Raw genomic sequence first — 21374 nt, 5'->3', positions numbered from 1 at the left:
AGCCTTCCTGATCCCTCCGGCTGTGACGAGGGAGGGTTTTGGGGCTGCGGTTTGACCTGCTGTCCCCRCAGGTGCTGCCAAGCCCACGACTGCTGCTACAGGAGGCTGAGGGAGGGCAGCTGCAGCCCCGTGCTCACCCCGTACCGCTTCACCTCCACCGGCGGGCTCATCACCTGCAGTGAGTACCGCCTCCAGCCCAATTCCCGGCCGGCTGCGATAATTCAAGGGCATTGACACGGTGTGGAGGGGCTGGGGAGGGTCAGCACCGGGACACGCTGCTCCTGCCGCTTCCCCGCGGGGCTCCGGCCGGGAAAGGCAGCGCAGGGCTCGGTGTTTCCCCCTGACAGGTACCGAGCAGAGCTGGTGCGAGAGAGAGACCTGTCTGTGTGACACGGAGGTGGCCTCGTGCTTCGCCAGCACCCTGAGCTCCTACAACAATTCCTACCGCTTCTACTTCAAGCTCAAATGCCAAGGCAGCAAGCTCCAGTGCTGAAGAGGGGATCTGCACACACTGTTCCGGATTTGGGCTGGTTTTYCCCAGCAAGAAAAGCCTGGGTTGGGGGCTGAGAACAGGCAGAGCCCCCGAGGCTCCCTGTGAGGTGCTGCTCAGGCTGAGAAGGGCACACACACCATGAGTGGAGAGTCAGCAGTTCCTGGAAAGACACARCAGCTTCCTCTTCTTTGCCCCTTCATCCTCTCTTGATTTCATTTCCCAGCAAAGACAATAAAGAGGTACAATAAAAGGAATGGCTCTCCCTGGTGTTTTTCTGTGAGGGCTGCTGAGATTGAGGCACTGCAAATGGTGGTGGTCACGTTTGGGGAGCACTTCTGCATCCCCCACCTCAGTCTCAGCATCTGCCTGACACCCCAATATTGCCATGGTCCCGACAGGGCTGTAATTCATAGCTCTGTCCCAATGTGGGGCAATAAATCCAGGGAAGAGGTTGCCCAGAAAAGCTGTGGCTGCCCCTGGATCCCTGGCAGTGTCCAAGGCCAGGCTGGATGGGGTTTGGAGCACCCTGGCACAGTGGAAAGTGTCCCTGCCAATGGCACTGGATGAGCTTTAAGATCCTTTCCAACCCAAACCAGTCTGGGATTCTGCGATTCTGGGAATTTCTAATTCCTAGCTCAGAAGGCACATCCAAACAGCTTTGTGAGGAACACCAACAAAATAGGAAATAGGAACACAGGAATACAGAAAGAGGCTTCACATCACAATGATTTTTAAGTGGTACATTATTTTTATGTTCCTCTTGTCCAGAGTCAGGACAACCTGAACCACAGCTCAGCAAAGGGAGAAGCTCACAGGAGTATCCCCAGTATCTTCTGGGATGTTTGGCCTCTGGCACGTGAGGGTTTTACTTGGAACAACACAACTGCTCTTTTCTATTGATTTCCTGCTATGAACAATTCCATACAAAGCATTTCATAGAAACACATTTTCTATTGCAAACACRCTAAAAGGGGGAAAACAGCATGAGTACATAAACTGATCCCAGATGATTAATGGGACAGTAATTAGCCCGAGGAGCATTAATGGGCTGTGGGCAATTCAGATAAGCACAAGGCACATGCCAGCCAGGGAGCATCACTCGTGACACCAGAGACAAAGTGGAGCCAGAATCAGGGCTTGGCTGAAAATTTTGGCAGGGGATGGCAATAAAAAACAGTTTTTCCAGCACAAAAGACAAAAGATACAGACAAGTCACCATCCTTCCTTAATGTCCCTCCCAAACCGAAACAGTCTGGGGCTTCATGACTCTTGGAAATGAAGGTGAAACAATAATCATCCACAGAGGAAGGAAGATTTCAAAACGTCGACCACTTAAATTAGTCAAATGCTAATTTAGAGGGACTGAATGGTTTTTGCAGAAGAGTGGAATGAGGGGGTGGAAAAAAACAGAAGGAGCGAAATAAAGGGCAGTCGTAATTTATCACCTCAGAACATTCATTTTGCCTCTCTATTTTTTCTTGGTGAGAGTTATTATAATTACCCAATGTCTGCCCAGCCTCGTGTTTCTGGGARCTGCATATTTAGAGATGCTTTCAGTGCTGCCCATAGACTTTTCCCAAAGAACTGATAATCCCCCCTGAACCACTGTACACCCCCTTGAAAGCCCCAAACCTGCTGGATCYACATCCAGCCTGAACCATGGCTGTCGTTTTTCCCCTGCTGTGGCTCTGAGGGAAGGGCAGAGAAGGTTCTTGGGCACCTGTGACCCAGGCAGAGTGTGTTTGCTTCCTCCTTGGGCTTGAAGTGATGCTGCTTTACCACCTCATCCCACCCAGCACCCACCCACGCGTGGGGTACAGAGCTGGGGCTTGGGGGATTTCTGGGATTCCTCAGAATGGGGAAGGATGGCAACTTCTGCTTCGCAGGAGAGCCCAGTCAGGTCTGGGTCAGAGAAGTCCCAGGCAGATGGCCACCAGCCATATAAAGCAAGCCCAGTTGGCTGCAGGGCACTGCAAGCCAGCAGAGCTTTCCCAAGGTAAGTGGGGATGCAGGATTGCTTTTCCTCCTATTCCTCCTATTCCTCCTATTCCTGCTTTTCCTCCTTTTCCTCCTTCTCCTCCTTCTCCTCCTTTAACCACAATGCAAGCAGGGAGCGAGTTCCATGCTGGGAAAGCAGCATTGAAGGAGATGCTGCCTGAGACCCCAGCCCAGAAGAAGAGCAGTGGCTGCAGCCCTCGAGGGCTGATCATCACTCCAATTTTTTCTTCTCTCCCCTGATTTTTTCCCACCCCTCCACAATCTGATTCCCATCCCTGATGTTTTGTGCTGAAACGACGGGCGCATCCTTGTCCCCCTCATCTCCCCTTGTCCCTGGAGAGAGGGAATGTCTCTGCTCCTGGATGAGGAGGGAAAGAAGTGGTTGATATAACAGGGAATGGTTTGGTTTCCTCCCCCAGAGCTGTCAGCAGGATGAACTCTCTCCTTGGCCTTGCTGTGCTGTTTGCTTGGGGTAAGTGTCCTCTCCCAGTCCCGAGGCTCTCTGTGCAGTTACACCCACTGAAATCAGGGCCAGGCAGGTGATTTCTGCCCCTTTCCCCATCACCAGCTCTCCCAGACATGCCACAACTCTCCTGCAGCAAGCTGGGAATAAATTTCCTTTGCRCTGCATTATAATTTCTAAGACATCACCACCCTGGAGCCAGTTCGGGGGCKGCAGGGATGGAGCTGCTGCTGGAGGGGCAGGGAATCAGCGTGATCCCCCCAATTCCCCCCTCCAGGCTTGTCCCCAGTCCACGGGGGCCTCTTGGAACTGCACAACATAATCTCAGAGGTGACAGGGAAAAATGCTCTTCTGCATTACGGCTTCTACGGCTGCTACTGCGGCCTGGGGGGCAAGGGGCAGCCCAAGGATGCCACAGACAGGTGAGAACGCACCTAAAAAAACCCTGCCTGCACACATCCTTGAATATTTTCAAATCTGTGGGGTAAGGGAGAGAAAACTCCATCCCCTAAAGCTTCCACCTCCTGCGCAGGTGCTGCCAGCTGCACGACATCTGCTACAAAAACCTCCTGAGCTACCACTGCGATGCCAAGAAACAGCCCTACCGCTACAGCTGGCGCCAGGGCCGGCCCTCCTGCAGTGAGTRGGATCCTGGAAAAGGGGGTGTCACCCCTCCCAAAGCCGGGCTTGACCCTGAGCTCCCCTCGTCCCGCAGGGAAGGGCYCCCGCTGCTCCTTCTTGTCCTGTGAGTGCGACCGCAGCCTGGCGCTGTGCCTGAGGAGAAACGCYGGCAGCTACAGCAAACGCTACCGCTACTATCCCAACTTCTTGTGCTGATGGTGGGAGCTGGGATGCGGGGCCGGGACATGCGCGGGTCATCGCCGGGATCGCCCTTCATCCCTGCCTGCGCTGATCACACCGGATCTGCCGTAAATTAAATCGATGAGAAAATAAACAATGTTCTTGTTCAATGTCCCCGGTCCTCTGAGAGCTGCTGCTGCTGGGCAGGGAGAGAAATCCCGGTAAATAATCAACATCTGCCCAAAACTTTCCAAGAACTCGGCCCCTGCGTCACTGGAGGCTGCAGCCCAGGGGGAGAGGGGGCCTGGCCGGGGGGGGAAGGGGCGTAGCGTTCCGTGGGTTTGGGACAGACGAGGCWTTTTGGAGCTTCCAGTTGGAGCTCGCGGGCTGGACACGGAGGGCAGGCTCTCCCCGGGAGGACAGACTGACGGTGAGGAAGATCCCCTGGTGAGCAACTCCCCCCTCACCCCGCTGCTGTGGAAAGAAAAACCGGGGGGGTTGTTGGGAGGAGGTGGCAGGAACGGCCCGTGCCTGCAGGAAAAGTGTAATCGCTTCCACATGAAAACACAGCTGGGAGGCTGGACCGCGGCTGGAGAGGTGCCCGAGGTGCCAAAGYGGTTTGGGAAGGAGTGGGGGCACCTTCAGAAGCCTCCTGCTCTTGGCCAAGAGACAGCAACCCAGAGGCGGGGGGGCACAGTTGCCTTCCTCCCTCCACGATTCGGGGTTTGATCTGATTGCAGAGGGAGCTYCTGTCAAACTGGCCACACTGTCCGGCTCAGCCTGTCCTCTGTTTCTCCTCCCAGGCCCCGGTGAGAGGAAGATGAAGGTCCTGCTGGCGCTGATGATGCTGTTTGCCTGCAGTAAGTGCATCCCCAACCCACAGATGGGAGCCAGGCTCATCCCCAAACTCCCGTGCACGCTTCGGGGACACTCCCAGCAAAGCCTTCTTCCCTCCCCAGCTACCCAGGACTCATTTCTGCATATAACTTAGAAAAAAAAATCACGTTTTCTGGTCACTCTAGGTGTGTTCACAGCTCACGGGAAGCACCCGCGCGCGTTCACACCGGGACTCGAGGGAAGCACCGTAGGAAACCTGACTGCCCATGGATGCTACTCGGGACGGGGCACCTCGAGGGACCGGTACAGGCAATGCTGCCCCCGTGGGCTAACGCTGGCCCCAGAGGGCTAACGCTGGCCCCAGAGGGCTAACGCTGGCCCCGGGGTAACCCCACGGCTCTGCATAACCCCAACAGCCCCCCTGAAGCTTTGCAAAATGCAGAGCAGGTGCTTGGCAGCAGCAGGAAGGAATCAGGTTTTTGGGAACAGGGAAAGTGAGGCAGTGTTTATCCCTGATTCCATCCCGGACTCAGTGGGGCGGTGCCAGTGACAACTGCCTGGTCCTTGGGATGGCACCAGCGGAGAGGGGCGGGCCTGGAGCCAGGATGCCGGGCAGGGATTGCGCGGGGGAGCGGAGGCTTGGAGAGGGAACGGGCTGGGAAGAGCAGCTTGTGGGTGATCCAGGGCGGGGGATGCAGAGCCTGCACCAGGCGTGTCAGAAGCAGCCAGTGGCACATTCCCGATGAGCCCAGGCTCTCCTCCTCCTCCCGCAGGTGCTGCCTGCTCCGAGCCTGCTGCTATGCCCGGCTGGCAGCTCGGCGCTGCCCCGTGGGACCCGCTCAGTCCCTCTCGGCRGCCCGGCCAGGGATCCCCGCCTGCAGTGAGTGCTGTCCCCGCGGCCCGGGGCGCCGCTTYCCGCACCACCCATCCCCTTTTTCTYGGCYCCGGGTGCTCGGGGRAGGTCTSAGGTTCTGTGGGTCCCCGCAGGGACGGGGACGYGGTGCCAGCGAGGCGCCTGCAGGTGCGAGCGAGCGGCGCGCCTGTGCCGGATGCAGCAGCTTCGCCGCCGCGCCAAGTGCCGGGGACGAGCCGGCCGCTGCTGAAGCGAAAATCGCCTTTGCAAAACCACCTCCGGGCTGATCCGCGAAAGGGACGGCGCCAGCAGCGCTTCCCAGCCCTGGCGAGTCTGCTCCTCGCGGCTTTTTGGCTTCCAGGCCAGGACAACAACCCTCCGGTGAAGTCGCGTCACGGGATCGGAGGAGGGGGAGCAGCGCTGACGCGATGTTCCAGCACAGCAAAACAGCGGAGGGATGGAAGGACACATGCCCCTCGGCCTGGGGACGGGCGGGATGGCTCCCCTCGACAGCCTGTCCGCTCCCTCCGCTCCCTGCTTCACCGCAAATCCCCTCCTGTTGCTCCAAAATAAACCCAGAGAGCCCAAAGCAGCGGTTCCCGGCGTGCCGTGACTCAGCTGAGCCCAGAGACCACCCCTCACCTCTCGGGTTTCCTGTTGAARTACCCAGAAAAAAATGACACTTGAGAGGCGACACAACTCACCCCTGAACTGCCCCAGCTTAGCTCTAAACCTTCAGGCTCTGAAAATTCCCAGTTTTTCTGAGAGATGGARAAGTGCAGGCTGGTGGAAGGGCTGGGGACAGGCACGATGCCGTGGGAGGGCTGGGCTTGGATTTGGATGATCCTTGTGGGTCCCTTCCAGCTGGGGATATTCTGTGATCCCCCAAATCTCTGCTGTGACAGAGGGTGGCCGGGAGCTTGCCTCACACCCAGTGCTGAGCAAAACAAGAGTGCTCACCAGAAAAGAATGTTTTGGCCCAATTCTGCAACAACCCCGAGCACATCCCTTAGGAAAAGGCGGTTCAGGCAGTGGCTGCTTCACCCCCCCTTTTCAGCATCCCCAGGTTTTGTGTGCTGGTGTGTTGACTCCAGCAGGTCTCAGGGCTCCAAACCCCCTCTGGGGGCTCAGCAATGAAATAAAGCCACAGAAACAGCAACAAAACACCATTTCCCCAGCTGGAATTCCCACCCTGCACTGCCCCAGAGCTGAAATCAATGGTACCAGGAAACAGCCCATAAATCTGTGATGTTTCCTGCACCCAGGAATCAGGCCCTACCACCCTCCTCCTCCTCCAGTCATGTGGAATCCTGGAARAGATGAGGATGGAGCCCTTTGCCCCACAGCTGCTGTTTGCAGGGCATAAATCAAGGACAAATCCTCACCGAGAGCATATCCCAGACAGACTGCAGGCTGGGAGAAACTGGGTCACACTCTTCCTTTGTAAATTCTGGGTGAACTTTAACCATCCATGAATTTTCCYGCTTCGACATCCGGCTGTACAAATSCAYTCATGCAGAGCTCCAAGTGYGRATGTTTTRGCTCAGATACTGCACCCCCTCCMAGYACTGCAGTAAACTGGGCTGCAAAATTGTGGTTTTCATGCTTTGAAACAAAATCCACATCTTGCCAGGAGGTATTTGGCTTGGGGTGGGGGGTTAATTTCCCATTAGGAGAAGGGATGCTACAACGCCACAGGTTGGGTGGAGAGGCTTTCACTGGAGCTCAGCCAGTTTGATGCACAAGAATATACCTTATTTCCCTGTGATAAAACTGATTGTGGACTTGGAAAATCCTGAATTAYGGCAAGTCCTGGTTTAGCTAATTTACTCAACACCATCCCAGGGGACCACTTAAATTAGCCCAGAGAGATGGTAAGGCAGAGGCCCCATGCCAGAGGGAGGAAGAAGTTTTGCTGAGCCGAGTTCCCTTTTCTCACCATCTCTCTGATTCCCACACAAATTGCATCCTTCTTCCCTGCCTCAGTTTCCCTACCAGCCCCGGAGGGATTTCCTCCCCTAGSTCAGTGCCTGCCCATGCTGGGATTCCCCAAAAAGCAGCCCAGAGCACCTGCAATCTCTGCCAGGAGGAATCTGCTAAATAATTGTCCAGCAGCACCAATTTAATTAAAGATTCCCTCATAGCAAATGACACAAGCAGCCTCTTTTTCCCCCACCTTCCATCGTACACCACTTGCATTTTTTCTTCCCTGCCACTTGCCTCATTTTGCTTCTAGTACAGGTGAATCACACACCTCATGCCACGAGGCTTTTGAGAGCCAAACTCAGTGACCAGCACACACAGGGAGAGGGATGGAGCATCCCCACGTGCAGGGGCCACTGGGGCACTGAGGAAGAGCTCAGCAGAGGCCATGTATGGTGGTTTTCATAGTGGGGCTATCTCCAGTCACAGCCATTCTGGAGACCATGGGATCTTCTTCTCCCACCCCCTAAGCTGCATCTCACCCACTCTGGTAAGTTGGAAGTGGAGGATGCTTTGGCCTGGGTGGATTTTCTCCCTGCCCAGGTTAGTCAGAATGGAAACAGACACAGAATGGTGTTTTCTAGCCAAGACGTCAAAAAGCTCCCATCCAGGAAGAAAGTGAATCTTGGAATCACAGCCTGGGTTGGGTTGGAAAAACCTTCACCTCATYCCACCCCCTGCCCTGRGYAGGGACACCTTGCACTGCGTGGTTCAGTGTTCTCGCTCAAATTCTCTCATTTTGCTCAGGAAAGCACAGGGAATGCTGAGATACCCAGAGCCATGCATGGACTYGACCCCAGGCTGCCCCACAAATCCCAGTCCATCAAAACCTCCCCTGCCAAGGAGTTCCACCAGGATATGGCACCCCATAGCCTCCAGCAATGCCAGGAAACCTGCGCAGCAGCGGGACCGGTATGGGGAGGATTGTCAATATTTGCCCGCTCTGGGATCTCCGGAGGAGGGGCCCCACACGGCCATAAAAGCTGTGACTGGTGGCACCTTGGGCTCACCAAACTCCAGAGCTGCCAGAATGAAGCTCCTCTCGCTGCTCATCTTCTGTGAGTATCCCCTGCCATCTCCCACCCCCGGGAAAGCTCCCAGATCCTGTCCACAGACAGAAGGGGAGGGTGAAATGCTCATTTCTGCTGTGCAAAGATGGGAGGCTGCTTTTCCCAATGCTCCTAAACCCCTTCTCCAGTCCTAGGACTGGCCCTCGCTGGTGGCAACTTGGCCCAGTTTGCAGTGATGATTTCACAAGTGACCAAGAAATTGCCAACGGCCTACAATGGATACGGCTGCTACTGCGGCTGGGGGGGATCCAAGCAGCCCGTGGATGCCACTGACAGGTAAGCTGGCACCTGAGGAAGGTGCTCCCAGCCCTCCTCACCTCCCTGGGTACAGCACGGGGAATCTTGTTCCTGCTCCTGGCAGTGGAAGCAGCAATGAGAAAATTGTCCTTAAAGCCTCTTCAGAAGGGGCTCAGCAGCAGCAGCTGACAGGAAAGCTGCAGTTGTTGATGTTCCTCTGTGTTGTGGAAATTGTCCCCCGCCCTGAACCCTGCTCTCGTGCCCCCAGGTGCTGCCACGCTCACGACTGCTGCTACAAGAAATTGGTTGCTGCCGGCTGCAGRCCCAAATCAGACGTCTACAAATACTCCTTCCAAGGAAACCGAGTAAYCTGTGGTAAGAGCTGGGCAGGGGCAGAGCTCCGAGCACCACTCACACTCTTGGGGAGCTTGACTTCCAGGATCCCCTTTAGACCGTCCTGGTGTGGAAACCACATGCAGTGAAGCGGGGTGGAAATWCAGGAAAAGGGCCAGGAATAAGGGAAATAACTATCTGCTGGGTTATGGTTAAGTTTAGAGCTTGGGGATTTCTCTGAGCAGGGGCATGGTCCTTCCTGAGGCCAAATACCAAGGGTTTGAGGTGACCCTCCCAGCCTGGAGGGGAATCTGGCACAGCCACCCYGATTYCCCCAGAGCTAACTCACTGTTCCAYGGACCACAACAAAGCACATCCCTGTGGTCCAGGCAAATATTCACTGACACATCAGAGAGAAAGAGAATTAAACGCTCCCTCCAGGGCCAGGTAGCTCCACACCCGAGGTGAGACCACCTGAGACACCCCAAACTCAACAGAGGGGTTGCACATGCTGTGGGGACAGTCCAGAAAACACCCCCTGACCCTCACACCCTTCACCTGCCTCCATCCCCCCCCAATTTTCTTCCAGGAGCCGGGAGTTCCTGTGAAAGGAGGATTTGTGCGTGCGACAAGGCGGCAGTCGAGTGTTTCAAGAGGGTCATCGGGACCTACCGCAAATCCTACGACAATTACCCCAAATCCAAATGCAAGGGCTCTACTCCTCGCTGCTGAACACTCCTGCCAGGCTGGGGCTCCAAACCTGACAGAAACCACTGCAGCTGGAAGGGTTCTGCCTTCCCTKGACATGGCACAGCGCTGTGGCACTGAAAAAGTGTCCAGCACCTTTCCCCACAGCCTTGGCACAGGGAAAACCTGCTCCCTGTGGTTAAAYAATTCATAAAAATGAGGGAAACCGTGCAAATAAAGAGGTATTTTTAAAAGAAATTTGTAAACTGTGGCCAGTGTTGTTATTTGGGAATCATTGGTGGAAGGGATAGGAAACAGGACAAAGGTTGAGGGCTGATTTTTAAAAGAAAATATTCCTTCCTGCAYGTGTATTTTCTTTAAAAATGACCAGAAGTGACATTTTAGCAGCCAAGCAGTAAATCTTCAGAGCTCTCCAGAGAAAAAAAATGACCACAGAAACAGCAAGGTGCTGCAGGCTCCAAGCCCAGCTTCCCTCCAGGAGCTCAGCCTTCATCCCACTCCTAATGAGAGTTTAAACAATTAACACCCACTGAAGGCAGAGAGGAGTTCCTTGCTGGGGTCTCAGAGGTTTGGGTGGCTCTTTCTTGCAGACAGACAYGTCCCCTCAGGCTGCAGCTCCATGCAGCCACCTCTTCCCTCACCAGGACTGCACATGATCCCAAATTAACCCTAATTAGTTCTAACAGGGCAGGGCTGGCTGTGCCACAGCCATGGGCCTTGACAGAGGCACCTCCGGCTGTATTGCAGCCTCTGGAGACATTTTCTGCTGAAAACAAAGGGTTTTTAAGGGTAATTTCTTTGAGTTCCACCTCAGTGCTGAGGGCTCCTGCCTGACTCTGTTGAGTATTTCATTACAAGGAACACCCCTACCTCATGTTGCTACAGTAAATGTGGTATTTTTACAACTCCAAACCACACATTTATTCTCATTTTCTATGGCCAGTTAAGGGTTCTGGGGGAGCTGAGACAGAGCCAGTGCTGCCCTCTAAAGCTGGTGCYTGCACCCATGATGTTCCGAGGAATCATCCCACAGTACAACACCAGCACAAACCATTTTCCTTTCATCCAACACTGGATTATGGCTCATTCTTCAAGCAAAATTTCCCTCCCCTTCTGCAATTGCCAAAGCTCTGCAGGCATGGAGAGACACGGCAAAGCTGTGAGAGAAACCAGAAGGCAGCTCCCAAGAAGGAACAAGGGTCAGGAGACACAGAGCAGCACGGGCAGAAAACCCTTCCCATACACAGAAGTTGTGGAGGTCAGCCAGAACCTGCCTAAATGCTTAAAACCTCCAGTTCAACCAAACTCCTGATCTGCAGGGGCAGGATTTGGGRAAACAAGTCCAGGGAAGATGATGGTGGGAGATAAGATGCAGAGAAAGCAGCTTTCTACATCCTCCAGCTGCACRTTTGCCCTTGAGAGGCTGACAGTGACCCTGCTGCTGGTCCAGCCAAAACACCCTCAAATTTGTCAGCCAGCAGCTAATAACAGTCATCCTCCTCAATCCCAAGGGAATATCCAGGGCTCATTGTCCATCCTCAGCCCGCAGATTACGGAGTACGCAGCTCCACCAAGGAGTAAACACACTCTATGAATCATGTGTTGTTCTGCTCTTGTTCCTCGCCTCCCTTCCTCCTCCCAGGAAAATCCACGACCTGTTTACAAAGCAAATTCACCATGTAAATTGAGTTCTSTGAAGAATGGTGCACAAAGATTCCCTAGGAAGAAAATATACACATGGGGAAGGTGGAAATTTCACCAGGAAAAGCTCTAAAGCAGACAAAATCAGTTTTAATATCTTTGGTCACAGAATGGCTGTGCAGGCACAAAGCTATCCTGGCAAGATAGAGGGAGTTTGAGTGGTTTGTCAATATTTACGGGCCCAGCACATTAAGACTTTATTTTAATCATATTACMCTCAGAAATTAAAGCATTTTCAGCCCCAGGTTTGGTTCCAGRTATCAGAGGCCATGAGTTGCTGGCCAGTGTCTCCCTCTGCTCTTTGTGCTGAGGTTGCAGACCCCCCCTTTCATCCTGCACACGATGGGGTAAGGTCTGAGTTCCCTCCTCAGCTTCCAGGACACTCCTTTCACAGCTCTCAGGCTCCAGGCAACAACGAATCTCTTATCAGCTCTGGCTCCAGAGCACAAAACCCCAATTCATTGAGATCAAACCTCTTATTCACAGTTCACAACTGCAAAATCTTATCTTTTTAAACCTGCAGAACACACCTGACTTCCAGACCAAAATACAGGACAGGGCAGGACATGGGTGACACATTCACCTGCACTGCCTTGCCAAAGCTGTTGTCACAACTCATCACCCCCTGAAGGAGCCTGCACTTTCTCTTCCCTCTACTATAAAAATTACTATATTGGAGAAAAAAGGAATTTCTACACCACCAGTTCTTCCAGGAGAGCTCCCTTCTTTTTATTCTTCAATTAACAGCAGCAGAGCACACAAAGTACCAGCTCAGTTCTTGGCAGCTCAGTAAAATAACCATTTATATTTCCATGTCGATTTAAACTTCAAAGCACAGAAATTTTTCAAGAGTAACACTCCTTACTTTTCAAAAATCCCTTTCACCTCTGCCCTGGCTGATGAGGTGTCTCCTGTGTAAGTGCAGATGTGCTTTCTTCAAGCTTAGTGCTTGAAGCCCAAAAACCTGAGTGGAACTGAAACACTGCGAGCCATAAATCAAAGGCTGAGTCCCACAATCCTTTCACCTCGCTCCAAATTCTCAGTTCTACAGTGGAAAACATCACAGGAGTCAAGATGTACATCCTACTTGGTGACCTCACTAAAATGGAATTTAAGATGAAAAAACCAGTGGAAAAAATCTTGATTTATGAAGTGAAATAGGCAGGTTTCCCAGGGATCTGCTGCTAGGAAGCTTGTTCCCAGGACTCTTGGTTCTTTGGCTCTACTGATTTCATTTGGAGACTAACACCTATCAAGGTCCTGGCTTGGACTAAAGCCCTGGAGAAGCCCAAAAACTCAGGAATATGGCAAAGGGGATGAGATTCCAGGTATCTAAGTAACAACACTCACCAGAAATCTCCTGCCTGTTCCTGTCACATTTTAGCAAATCAGAAGAATTGGCTCTGCAGTCTCATCAGTTTATGGGATTATTGTTTTGGGTGGGTATTTTTCACTCCACAGGTCTCAGCTGATCCCAAACCCCATGGATGCAGCAACCCAATCTCCCTCYATGTATTAATCACTTCTGAACCAGCCCAGTGCAATATCAGCAGTTCTAGTGAGATTAGAATTTGTCACTGCATTTCTGCATGGCAAAGAAAAGAGGAATGTCATGTGTGAGACAGAGCTGGCTGACACACTTTGCATTGGAAAGGATTCTGGGACTCTCTTCCCTTTCTTTATATAAATTTAGATAGAAAAAGACCCACCAGAGATATTCCTGAGCTGAGATTTGGTAAGCTTTCCCTGACAGCAAGGTAAAATAAAGCTACTCCAAGCATAACAAAAAAAACCAAAAACAAAAACAAGCAAACAAACAAAACAAAAACCAGGCACATCAAGAGATGTCAAAACAAATCTGACACCATTATGTGTTCTCACCTTCATCTAACTCCAAGATTAACAGACCCAAGTCTCTATTTCCTGTTAAGTTCAAACAACTCTTCTCATCACAGGTTGATGCAGAATCAATGAGCAATTGTCCTCCCCACAACCTAAGGAAGAGGAAGTTCTCTTGTGCTTGGGCATCCTGGCAGAGATGGGTTTTAAGATAACCATGGTTGCCTGGAAATTCTCCTGGGGGAATTTTGTCTTCATGTTTTATTTGCTTTTCTCAGCAGAGCACTGAGTCATATGTTTAGGGCTGCCATGGCTTTCACCAGGGTGACATGGTTGGCTGKCTCTGTCTCTGTCCTGCTGTCTGCACAGTCCCTCTTGGTGGCCAGGACCTTCTGCCGGTGCCTCTCCTCCTGMCGCTTCTTCTTCTCCAGCCGCTGCTGCTCCTTCCTTTGTTTCTTGGCTACCTGAAAGGGAAGGATGAAAACACTGAGTTCAAACCACACCTGTTCTGCTCAGCTGGGGAAAAGCAATAAAGGAGACAAGCAGATATCGAGGCAGCTGCCAGAGGACATTCCTAATTATTGATCAGGACTTGATTCCGAGTCGTTTTGGGAAGAGTGCCAGATGTCACCAGRAAATGTTTGTGGCAGGGAAGTCACAGCTGCAGCAGTGACAAAATGCAGYGAGCAGCAGCTTTTTGTAACTGAAYAGAGTTGCTGAGTAAGCAATCCTAAGGTGTCCCCCAATCACTGAAGGGTCTCACACTGATGCCAAAGCCCTCACACACCTTTGGGTTCCTGCTGGCTCGGCTCTCCTCCCTGGATCCAGCCTGTCCCTTGGCGTTTTCTGTTGCACCTTGATGCAAGCTCTGATTTCCAAAGATTCTTGAACCAGTTCCATCCTCCTTCCACAGTGTTCCACTACAGGAATTGTGATCCCTGCCCAGGGGCTCCTGCTGCTCCTCGGTACCTGCCAACAGCAGAGGTTTGCCTCAGACATGTTCCACCCAGGAGCTGCTGCACTGTCTGCCAGTTCCTTCCCCCAGAAATCMCGGGTTTTTTGGAAGCTGGATTGAAGCTGCCCTCACCAACCTTCCTGAGCACAGAGGGCAGAGGTGGCAGCACAGAACCCCCACCTGTCCTGCTGCTGTCCCCAGTGCCACATTCACCCAAAGCCCCAGGTGACAAACTCTATGYACTCACTTATTCCTTCTTCTTCCTTCACTTGCAAGATGGCAAATATTGCAGATTCCACATCGTAGTCCTCCACTTCCAGAACGTGGCTCACTAAATCAATGTCCTGTCCACAAGAGGGGAAGGAGAACACTGAAGAAGTTCAAATCTCTGACCTACATTCACTCAACAACACTTGCACCACTTAGAGGGGGCTGTTGTTTTTATGATCATTTAATCAGTCTGTTCTTCATTTCTGAAAAGGTGAGGAGGGAAAACCTTAAATTCCTGATGATATCAGGAAAAAGGAATAGGCTGTTTCAGCCCTCTTGGCCCTTTCTGTTCTAGGCACCTCCACAGTGCCAAGAGCCAAGAGCCACMGACTATCCATTATCTGGGATGTTCAATCTCCCCAAAGGATATCAGAACTTACAGGATTTGTTTCCAAGTGAATTTTATGAGAGCTGCAAGACAAACCTTCCAAAATTATTAGGCATCCACAGAAAGGAGACATTTCACCTGCATTTAARGGTTGATTGTAGGATGAGATGCACCCTGATTTACTGCTGTGCTACTCAAATTGCCCAAGACAAGTGGTTTTTAGAATTTTTCCCAGAACTACTTTCATGTGTTAAGGAGGTTTGAACATTAAGGACAGAAAGGCTCCTCGGTACTTACTGAGCACCCAGTTGCATTGCACACTTTTTGTACAGCATCTTCCACCTCCACTTCAGTCTCATCTTCAGAGTCATCCTTCTGTGGCTTCACTTCCTCTGCCTTATTTGAATCGTTCTTGCAAAGCATCTGAAGAAAAGCAAAGCCCAGCAATAAAGAAAAAAATCTGACATCCTAATTAACATAATTATAATTACTGTACACTTTTCACAGCATGAACATCCTGTGTCAAAAGCATCCTGGAAACTCTAAGTTCCACCATCAATGAGTTTCCCACATCTCCTGCACTACTGAACAAGCTGCAGTGTACTACAACATCATGAATGCAAATAAACCAGCTTTTAAATGGATTATTTTTTTGTACAATACCACACCTCAGCTGTGTGCAGAGAACCTCAAGCACAGCACAGTTACTTCCCAACATCAAAAAGGGAGGTATGAAGAGGACAACTGCATCCAGCTGTTGCATTTCCAGATCTTTCCTCCCTTCCCTTTGTTTTTCCATTTRAAGTGCAATGATTATGTCATTTAGATGAGGTTGCTTCCAGACAGCCCACATCACAGCATCAGCTTTGGACTGATTTCCAGCCCAGAGGCTGAAATCCCTTCCCAGGAGAGCCGGAAGGATGAGCTACAACGACCTCAGGGCTTTGCTATCCCAGCATGACAGGGACCCAGCTCTTCCCTGCGTGTTGAATGAGAATGGAAATGCACAGGCAGCATTCACCAGCTCTGCCAGTCACCCAGAGGCAGCTCCTTGTGTCACAACCCACCTCCATGCGCAGATAGGCCGGYGCCTCCGAGTCGTCGTTGAGCCTCCTGACGCTGTCGTAGTGCTCCCCGTAACGATAAGCGATGTGCAGCTCCCTGCTGTCACTCCTGTCCGTGCCCCGGATCTCAACAAAGGAAACAAACTGCAAATCAGCACTTCAAACTGACTTCACATTGGATTTTTCAAAGTATTCGCTTTTTTTTTTTTTTTTTTCAGTGATGGCAAACCCTGCGAAGGAAGCGAGCCCGTGGTGGCTGGAGCATTTTAAACAGGAACACAAACTGCAAATGAGCACTTCAAACTGACTTCACATTGGATTTTTCAAAGAATCCTCTTTTTTTTTTTTGCAGCGATGGCAAACCCTGTGAAGGAAGCGAGCCCGTGGTGACTGGAGCACTTTAAACAGGAAGAGAATTAGGAGGTTTGGAAGCCAGATGTAAAACACTGCGCAGTTACATCAGAACAAACAAAATGTGGGATGGAAATATTTTTGTGGAAAGCTCAGAACTATTTCCTGAACTTTCCACAGGAGCTATCAGTTTTCTGATCATCTTCCCAGTTCCAACTTCAGCAATAGCTCCCAGGGAATGTACCAAGTCATTTTACCCTCAAATATGAGGGGAGAGAGGCCATTCAAGTGACAGGAACAGTGCAAACAGTCACTCAGGGTAAGTTTTGATCTGCAGCTGGGACAGATGCTGTTTTAACAGCATTCCAAGTGGCTGTGTTTTGTTTTTAAAAGAAAGCCAATCCATGAAAATGTATTAACTCCATTCAATTAAATATATTAACTCCATTCAGGAGCACCATTCACAACCAAATGCTCCTTTGCTTTGTCAGCACCAAGTTACAGCAGTTTCCACAGAAAATTCCTGCTCTGAGTATCATCTATGCTGATGAGAGAATAGTTCCTACCCCAATTATCACCGGCTCAAACTATTAGATAAGAGCTACACAGCATTCCAGCTCCTGCCAGGAATGCAGAAAATCCCAGTGCACTTGCAGACCAGCCTGGCCTGACCTGCCAGCCCAAGTTCAAAGACTCAGCAGCTCTCCTGGAGCAGACGTCAGCAGGCAAAGGACCAGAACTCCTTGCTTTAGGGCTCCAGAGTTTCCCAACCCTTTTACGTCTGTGAGTTGCCTTATCTCAGCTCCCAGACCACACACCAAGTCACCCTTCAGCCATGTCCTTGCTCTGGGCTGCACTAATGACTCCAGGTTTTCCAAMAACTAATTCTCTATCCATCTATTTTACACTTCCTCACCTTTAGGTTCCAACTCAACACTTGGTTATACTTAACTCCTGCTTTTTATCCTATTAAATTATTCAAATGCTGGAAACTTGGTAGGATTTATTTTAAACATTTCTCCTCTGCTAGAGCTTCAATAAGCATCTAAAAAAGCCCAAAGCTCCTGAAAGATTGTTCTGAAAATTAGCCAACTTAGGTCTCATTAGAGAAGCCTCTTTCCACTCTGGAGTGGGCCAGAGGAAGCAACTGCATTGATTTACAGGGATGGAGCAGCTTTCCTATGAGGAAAGGCTGGGAGAACTGGGATTGTTCAGTTTGGAGAAAAGAAGGCTCCAGGATAACCTAATTGTGACCTTCCAGTGCCTGAAAGAGCTGACAGGAACTATGGAGAGAGAGATGGACAAGGTCCTGGAGTAACAGGACAAGGGGAAATGGCTTCCCAATGACAGAGGGCAGGGATGGATAGGATATTGGGAAGGAATTGTTCCCTGAGAGGGTGGGGAGGCCCTGGCACAGGGTGCCCAGAGAAGCTGTGGCTGCCCCTGGATCCCTGAAAGTGTTCAAGGCCAGGCTGGATGGGGCTTGGAGCACCCTGGGACAGTGGAAGGTGTCCCTGCCATGGCAGGGTATGGTACTGGATGAGCTTTAAGGTCCTTCCAAACCATCTGGGATTCTCTGGTTCTATGAATACACTGAAACTGGCGAATAAGAGCTCCAGATTAAAAACAGAAGAAAAAAAGCCAACTTGTTATCCAAAAAGCCAGAAAAATAACCTGCATATCTCAGCTAACTTGTGTCTRCAGCTCCATGACCYRGAAGRTCTTTTCCAACCTTAAMAATTCTATGATTTACAGTCACTATCAAAAAATAAGGGTGTTCAGAGTCTTAAAAATTCCATGTAGAGATGTCCACCTGCAAAGAGCTTTTCATGAGGTTACAGTTACTCCCAGTTCTCTTTACTCACAGGGCCTGAGCCAACCCTTCACTAACCACACTTTGCTCAGGCAAGACAGAACCTTATCAAAAACTCTGTATTGACACCCTAATGTTGTCAATGAAAGGAGTTAAAGAACCAAGGTTTTTAAAAGAACATCAAAAGCTCAGTAAATTATAACACTGAGGAACAACATATGAAAACCACCCCTGTGACTTCCCCTGCAGGGTCACTGCCTCTGCACATGTACTTCACCCACCTGTCCCACTGCCCATGGCTGCCTGTAAATCAAGAGTTCAAACTTGTTTGAGTTCAGGAATCCACTTGATGCTGTTTTAAACGTATTTAAGACRTCACTGACAGCTTTCATCTGGTTTTTATCTTTATTGCCCTGTTTAAGCTACATACTTCATTGGTTTTGTGTGTAAACAGGGGCCAGAAACAATCCTGACCTGAATACAGGTTCTCACTTGCTCAATGACCAGACAGASTGAGCATGGACCCATTCCAGTGTGCCCTTGCCATGGAAAAACAACAGAAAAGAAAAAACCAGGGACCTGATTATTACTTGTTTCAGTGCCCTTCTGTCAGAGGAAACCATAGCACACAGTCCTTTCCAGAAGCTGATTAAACACCATTTCAAGGTTTTAAAACTCCTTTTAAAACCTCRTTTCTCCATCTGTCAGAAACTCTGGCATTCCACATCCCATGCAGAACTGATGGAGCTTCACTCCACCACACTGCATGCCCTGCTGTACCTTTATTTCCATCTCCCTGAACCTTATTGTACAGCTTTCCTTGAGCCTGGCTCCAATTCCAGGGGAATCCAGGAGATTCAGCCCTTCAGAAGGACTCTCCAGGTTGGAGAGATGGGCAGRGAAGAACTGTCTGAAGTTCAACAAGGGCAAATGCAGGTCCTGCTCCTGGGGAGGAACAACCAGCACAGGCTGGGGRTGAGCTGCTGGAGCAGCTCTGKGGGGAAGGACYTGGGGGTYCCATGGTCAGTGAGCTCTCTGATCTTCAGGAGACTGAGATGGCACTGAAACTCATAGCTTAAAACCCAACTAAAACATGCTGCTCTGTCCCTACACACCCATCTTCCATGCATTCACTGCTTGCTTTCATTCCCTYTCCTCCTAGCCAAACTCTGGAGTGTTCCCCCTCTTCAAAAACCAAGCACAGCTCTGCACCATGCCCTGCTCACTGCAGATATTGCTTTTTTTTTCAATAAATCAGGAATTTTCCACACTATTTGTACCCATCAGGTAAAAATTAGGCCAAAACATAGAAGCTTTGTTTCTCACCTGCCACAGTGGAGCGTTGAGTTGATGAATAACCACATTAATTTGATTGTTCCTTGCAAAGGCCACGATAGCATCATTGCCAGCAAAAGTACCAGGCTTGGCCAAATTGGCAACTAAAGGAAAAAAACATTCACAAGAGTTGAAACCTGATATCTGACACCTCCAAAAGCACTGGAGGGATACCAAGGGGTGAGATTTCAACACGAGCCCTACAAATTCTGGAAGGGAATTCCCGCATGTGAAACAGTGAGTGCTGAGGCAAGAATTTGGCAGCAACAGAAGTTAAAGCATCTAAATGAACACAGAAATCTAAAAAAAAGGGCATGGCACCCCTACAGTAAGCAAGGTTACTGGCTCTGTTAGCTCAGGAGTGCCACATGCTAAGTGACCAAACCACTTTCATTCATTATCTGCACATGGCATACCCAAGCCTGTATTTACCTCTGCTTTGGATCTTCCCCTGGGTTCCCAGTAAGAAATAGTAAGTGCCAAGGAGAAAGAAACCCAGAGAAATCAGGCACTCACCAAAACAGCCAAATACCCACCAGTATTAAAGGACAACTGAACTAGACAATTTTCCTTAAGTTCCTTTTGAAAACACCTAATTTTCACTCCTTGCCTTTATTGTGTCTCTTTTCTTCTCCAAGTTTCTCCTAAATTTAAAMAACTTCCAGGACAAATTCAATGCGGATTTAACAGCTCACCTTTCCACAGCATCACAACAGGAGCAAATGTGACACTTCTATAAATTGCTTCTAAGACCTAGAGAGGATCCCCAAGGTAACTCTGGAATGAGGAACTGGTGAGTGAGGAGCTGCTCTAAGGAGATGCAACCCCATGACACATTGAGCCCTCCCAGGATGTCCCACAGAGCCCATACCGTGTTTGTCAAAGGGCACATCATCCTCCACGAAGGGCTCRAAGTCCTCCCGTTGTCTCACCATGTAGTCCACGGTCTCCTGGCGGTGCCGCAGGTGGTTCCGGGAGTGCCCCTCCAGCTGGTCCCCCAGGGCCCGGAACAAGCAGTTGCTGCCGAGAGAGAAATGATGAGTGGGTGTGTCTGAGGCATTAGAAGGGATATGGGGTCGAAGGGAAAGGGCTGGGCTCGTTCKGCCCAGTTTAGCAAGAATGWGAATGCAAAGGAGCCCTCATTCCCTGTGCTTCAAACAGATGGGTTGGAGTGATGAAGTCATGGCAGAACTGTTGGGCCAAGCTGGCTTACGCTGACACCAGACAGATGACACAAAGCAACAAAGGACAAAACAATGACCCGCTGAGCAACTGCTCAGCAGAAACGTCTACTGCCCTTTCACCTTATGGAAAAGAAAGGGGTGACAGTGTTCCACAAGAACATTTATGGATTTTCCTATGATCTGTTCAGCTGCATAGTGGAACACTCAGCTCCCTGGGCATCAGGGCTGGGACTGGCACAGCCATCAGGCCCTACAGAACCGCAGAGCAGAGATCCCTGAGGGGTACAGCAGGGAAATCTTCACCCCTGCGGAGCACTGGGCCCACTCATCCAGGAAAGGAAAATTCTCGGCTCCGGGACAGGGGCTGCCCACTCCCGGAGCGATGAAAGCACTCGGGCCCAGGGACACGGGCTCCCATCATCCAGGGAAGAGGAAGCCCCCAGCCCTCAGGGCTGGATGTCCAGGGAATCGCCGGCCCCGGGGTTGCTGGGGACACCCGTCGTGGCGCTCACCCATCTCCCGGCACCTCCCGCAGCTTGAGGCCGAGGGCCCGGAGCTGCCCGGCGAGGCCGCCGGTGTTTCCCGGAGCGGGGCCCGGCGCCGGTCCGGCGGGGGTATGCCGGGGCCGCCGGCCTTTCCTGGCGCCAGGGGCGGGCCGGGCCTTGGCCCCCTGTTTGCGGGACATTCCCGCCGGGGCCACCGCGGCCACCGCGCCCGCCACACCGGCACGGATCACGTGAGCACGGCTCCGGGAGCGG

At 51.1% G+C, this 21374-nt stretch overlaps 5 protein-coding genes across 7 annotated transcripts in view; 4 read left to right on the top strand and 1 right to left on the bottom strand.

The window, feature by feature from the left end:
• LOC130585077 (phospholipase A2, membrane associated-like) overlaps window positions 1–727 on the top strand; it is a 7875-nt gene extending 7148 nt beyond the window's left edge. The window contains exons 4-5 of the mRNA XM_057385404.1: window positions 72–178; window positions 348–727. Of these exons, the coding sequence (XP_057241387.1) occupies window positions 72–178; window positions 348–493 (253 nt within the window). The 3' untranslated portion in view covers window positions 494–727. The remainder of the gene's footprint in view (window positions 1–71; window positions 179–347) is intronic.
• Window positions 728–2897: 2170 nt separating this feature from the next.
• On the top strand, window positions 2898–3867 carry LOC130585079 (phospholipase A2 group V-like). The gene is made up of 4 exons (XM_057385407.1): window positions 2898–2963; window positions 3232–3376; window positions 3487–3593; window positions 3670–3867. Exons 1-4 carry the CDS (start codon window positions 2924–2926, stop codon window positions 3789–3791), a joined length of 414 nt encoding a protein of 137 aa, XP_057241390.1. The 5' UTR covers window positions 2898–2923; the 3' UTR covers window positions 3792–3867.
• A 201-nt stretch (window positions 3868–4068) lies between these two features.
• On the top strand, window positions 4069–6186 carry LOC130585078 (phospholipase A2, membrane associated-like). The gene is made up of 5 exons (XM_057385406.1): window positions 4069–4185; window positions 4559–4615; window positions 4778–4895; window positions 5366–5472; window positions 5580–6186. The coding sequence occupies exons 2-5, from the start codon at window positions 4576–4578 to the stop codon at window positions 5693–5695; spliced, it is 381 nt and encodes a 126-aa protein (XP_057241389.1). The 5' UTR covers window positions 4069–4185; window positions 4559–4575; the 3' UTR covers window positions 5696–6186.
• A 2123-nt stretch (window positions 6187–8309) lies between these two features.
• Window positions 8310–9991, top strand: LOC130585076 (basic phospholipase A2 RVV-VD-like). Its single transcript, XM_057385403.1, has 4 exons — window positions 8310–8340; window positions 8633–8774; window positions 9004–9110; window positions 9658–9991. Exons 1-4 carry the CDS (start codon window positions 8310–8312, stop codon window positions 9798–9800), a joined length of 423 nt encoding a protein of 140 aa, XP_057241386.1. The 3' UTR covers window positions 9801–9991.
• A 919-nt stretch (window positions 9992–10910) lies between these two features.
• Window positions 10911–21367, bottom strand: OTUD3 (OTU deubiquitinase 3). Of its 3 annotated transcripts, none has more exons than XR_008966556.1 (9): window positions 21129–21367; window positions 20304–20452; window positions 19424–19536; window positions 15937–16059; window positions 15167–15292; window positions 14519–14615; window positions 14104–14285; window positions 12828–13780; window positions 10911–11431 (listed from the first exon to the last, which is right to left on the bottom strand). XR_008966556.1 is itself a non-coding variant. In XM_057385394.1 (8 exons), the coding sequence occupies exons 1-8, from the start codon at window positions 21299–21301 to the stop codon at window positions 13607–13609; spliced, it is 1137 nt and encodes a 378-aa protein (XP_057241377.1). In that variant the 5' UTR covers window positions 21302–21367; the 3' UTR covers window positions 11696–13606. The 3 variants fall into 3 exon arrangements, 1 of the variants encoding a protein (XP_057241377.1); XR_008966557.1 differs by having other exon boundaries at window positions 13359–13780; XM_057385394.1 differs by lacking the exon at window positions 10911–11431 and having other exon boundaries at window positions 11696–13780.
• Window positions 21368–21374: the final 7 nt, after the last annotated feature.

The sequence above is a fragment of the Malurus melanocephalus genome, unplaced genomic scaffold (assembly GCF_030028575.1).
Source record: "Malurus melanocephalus ecotype Western Australia unplaced genomic scaffold, MMel_1.1 scaffold_822, whole genome shotgun sequence".
Lineage (NCBI taxonomy): Eukaryota > Metazoa > Chordata > Aves > Passeriformes > Maluridae > Malurus > Malurus melanocephalus.
This window is presented reverse-complemented; position numbering and strand designations above follow the sequence as displayed.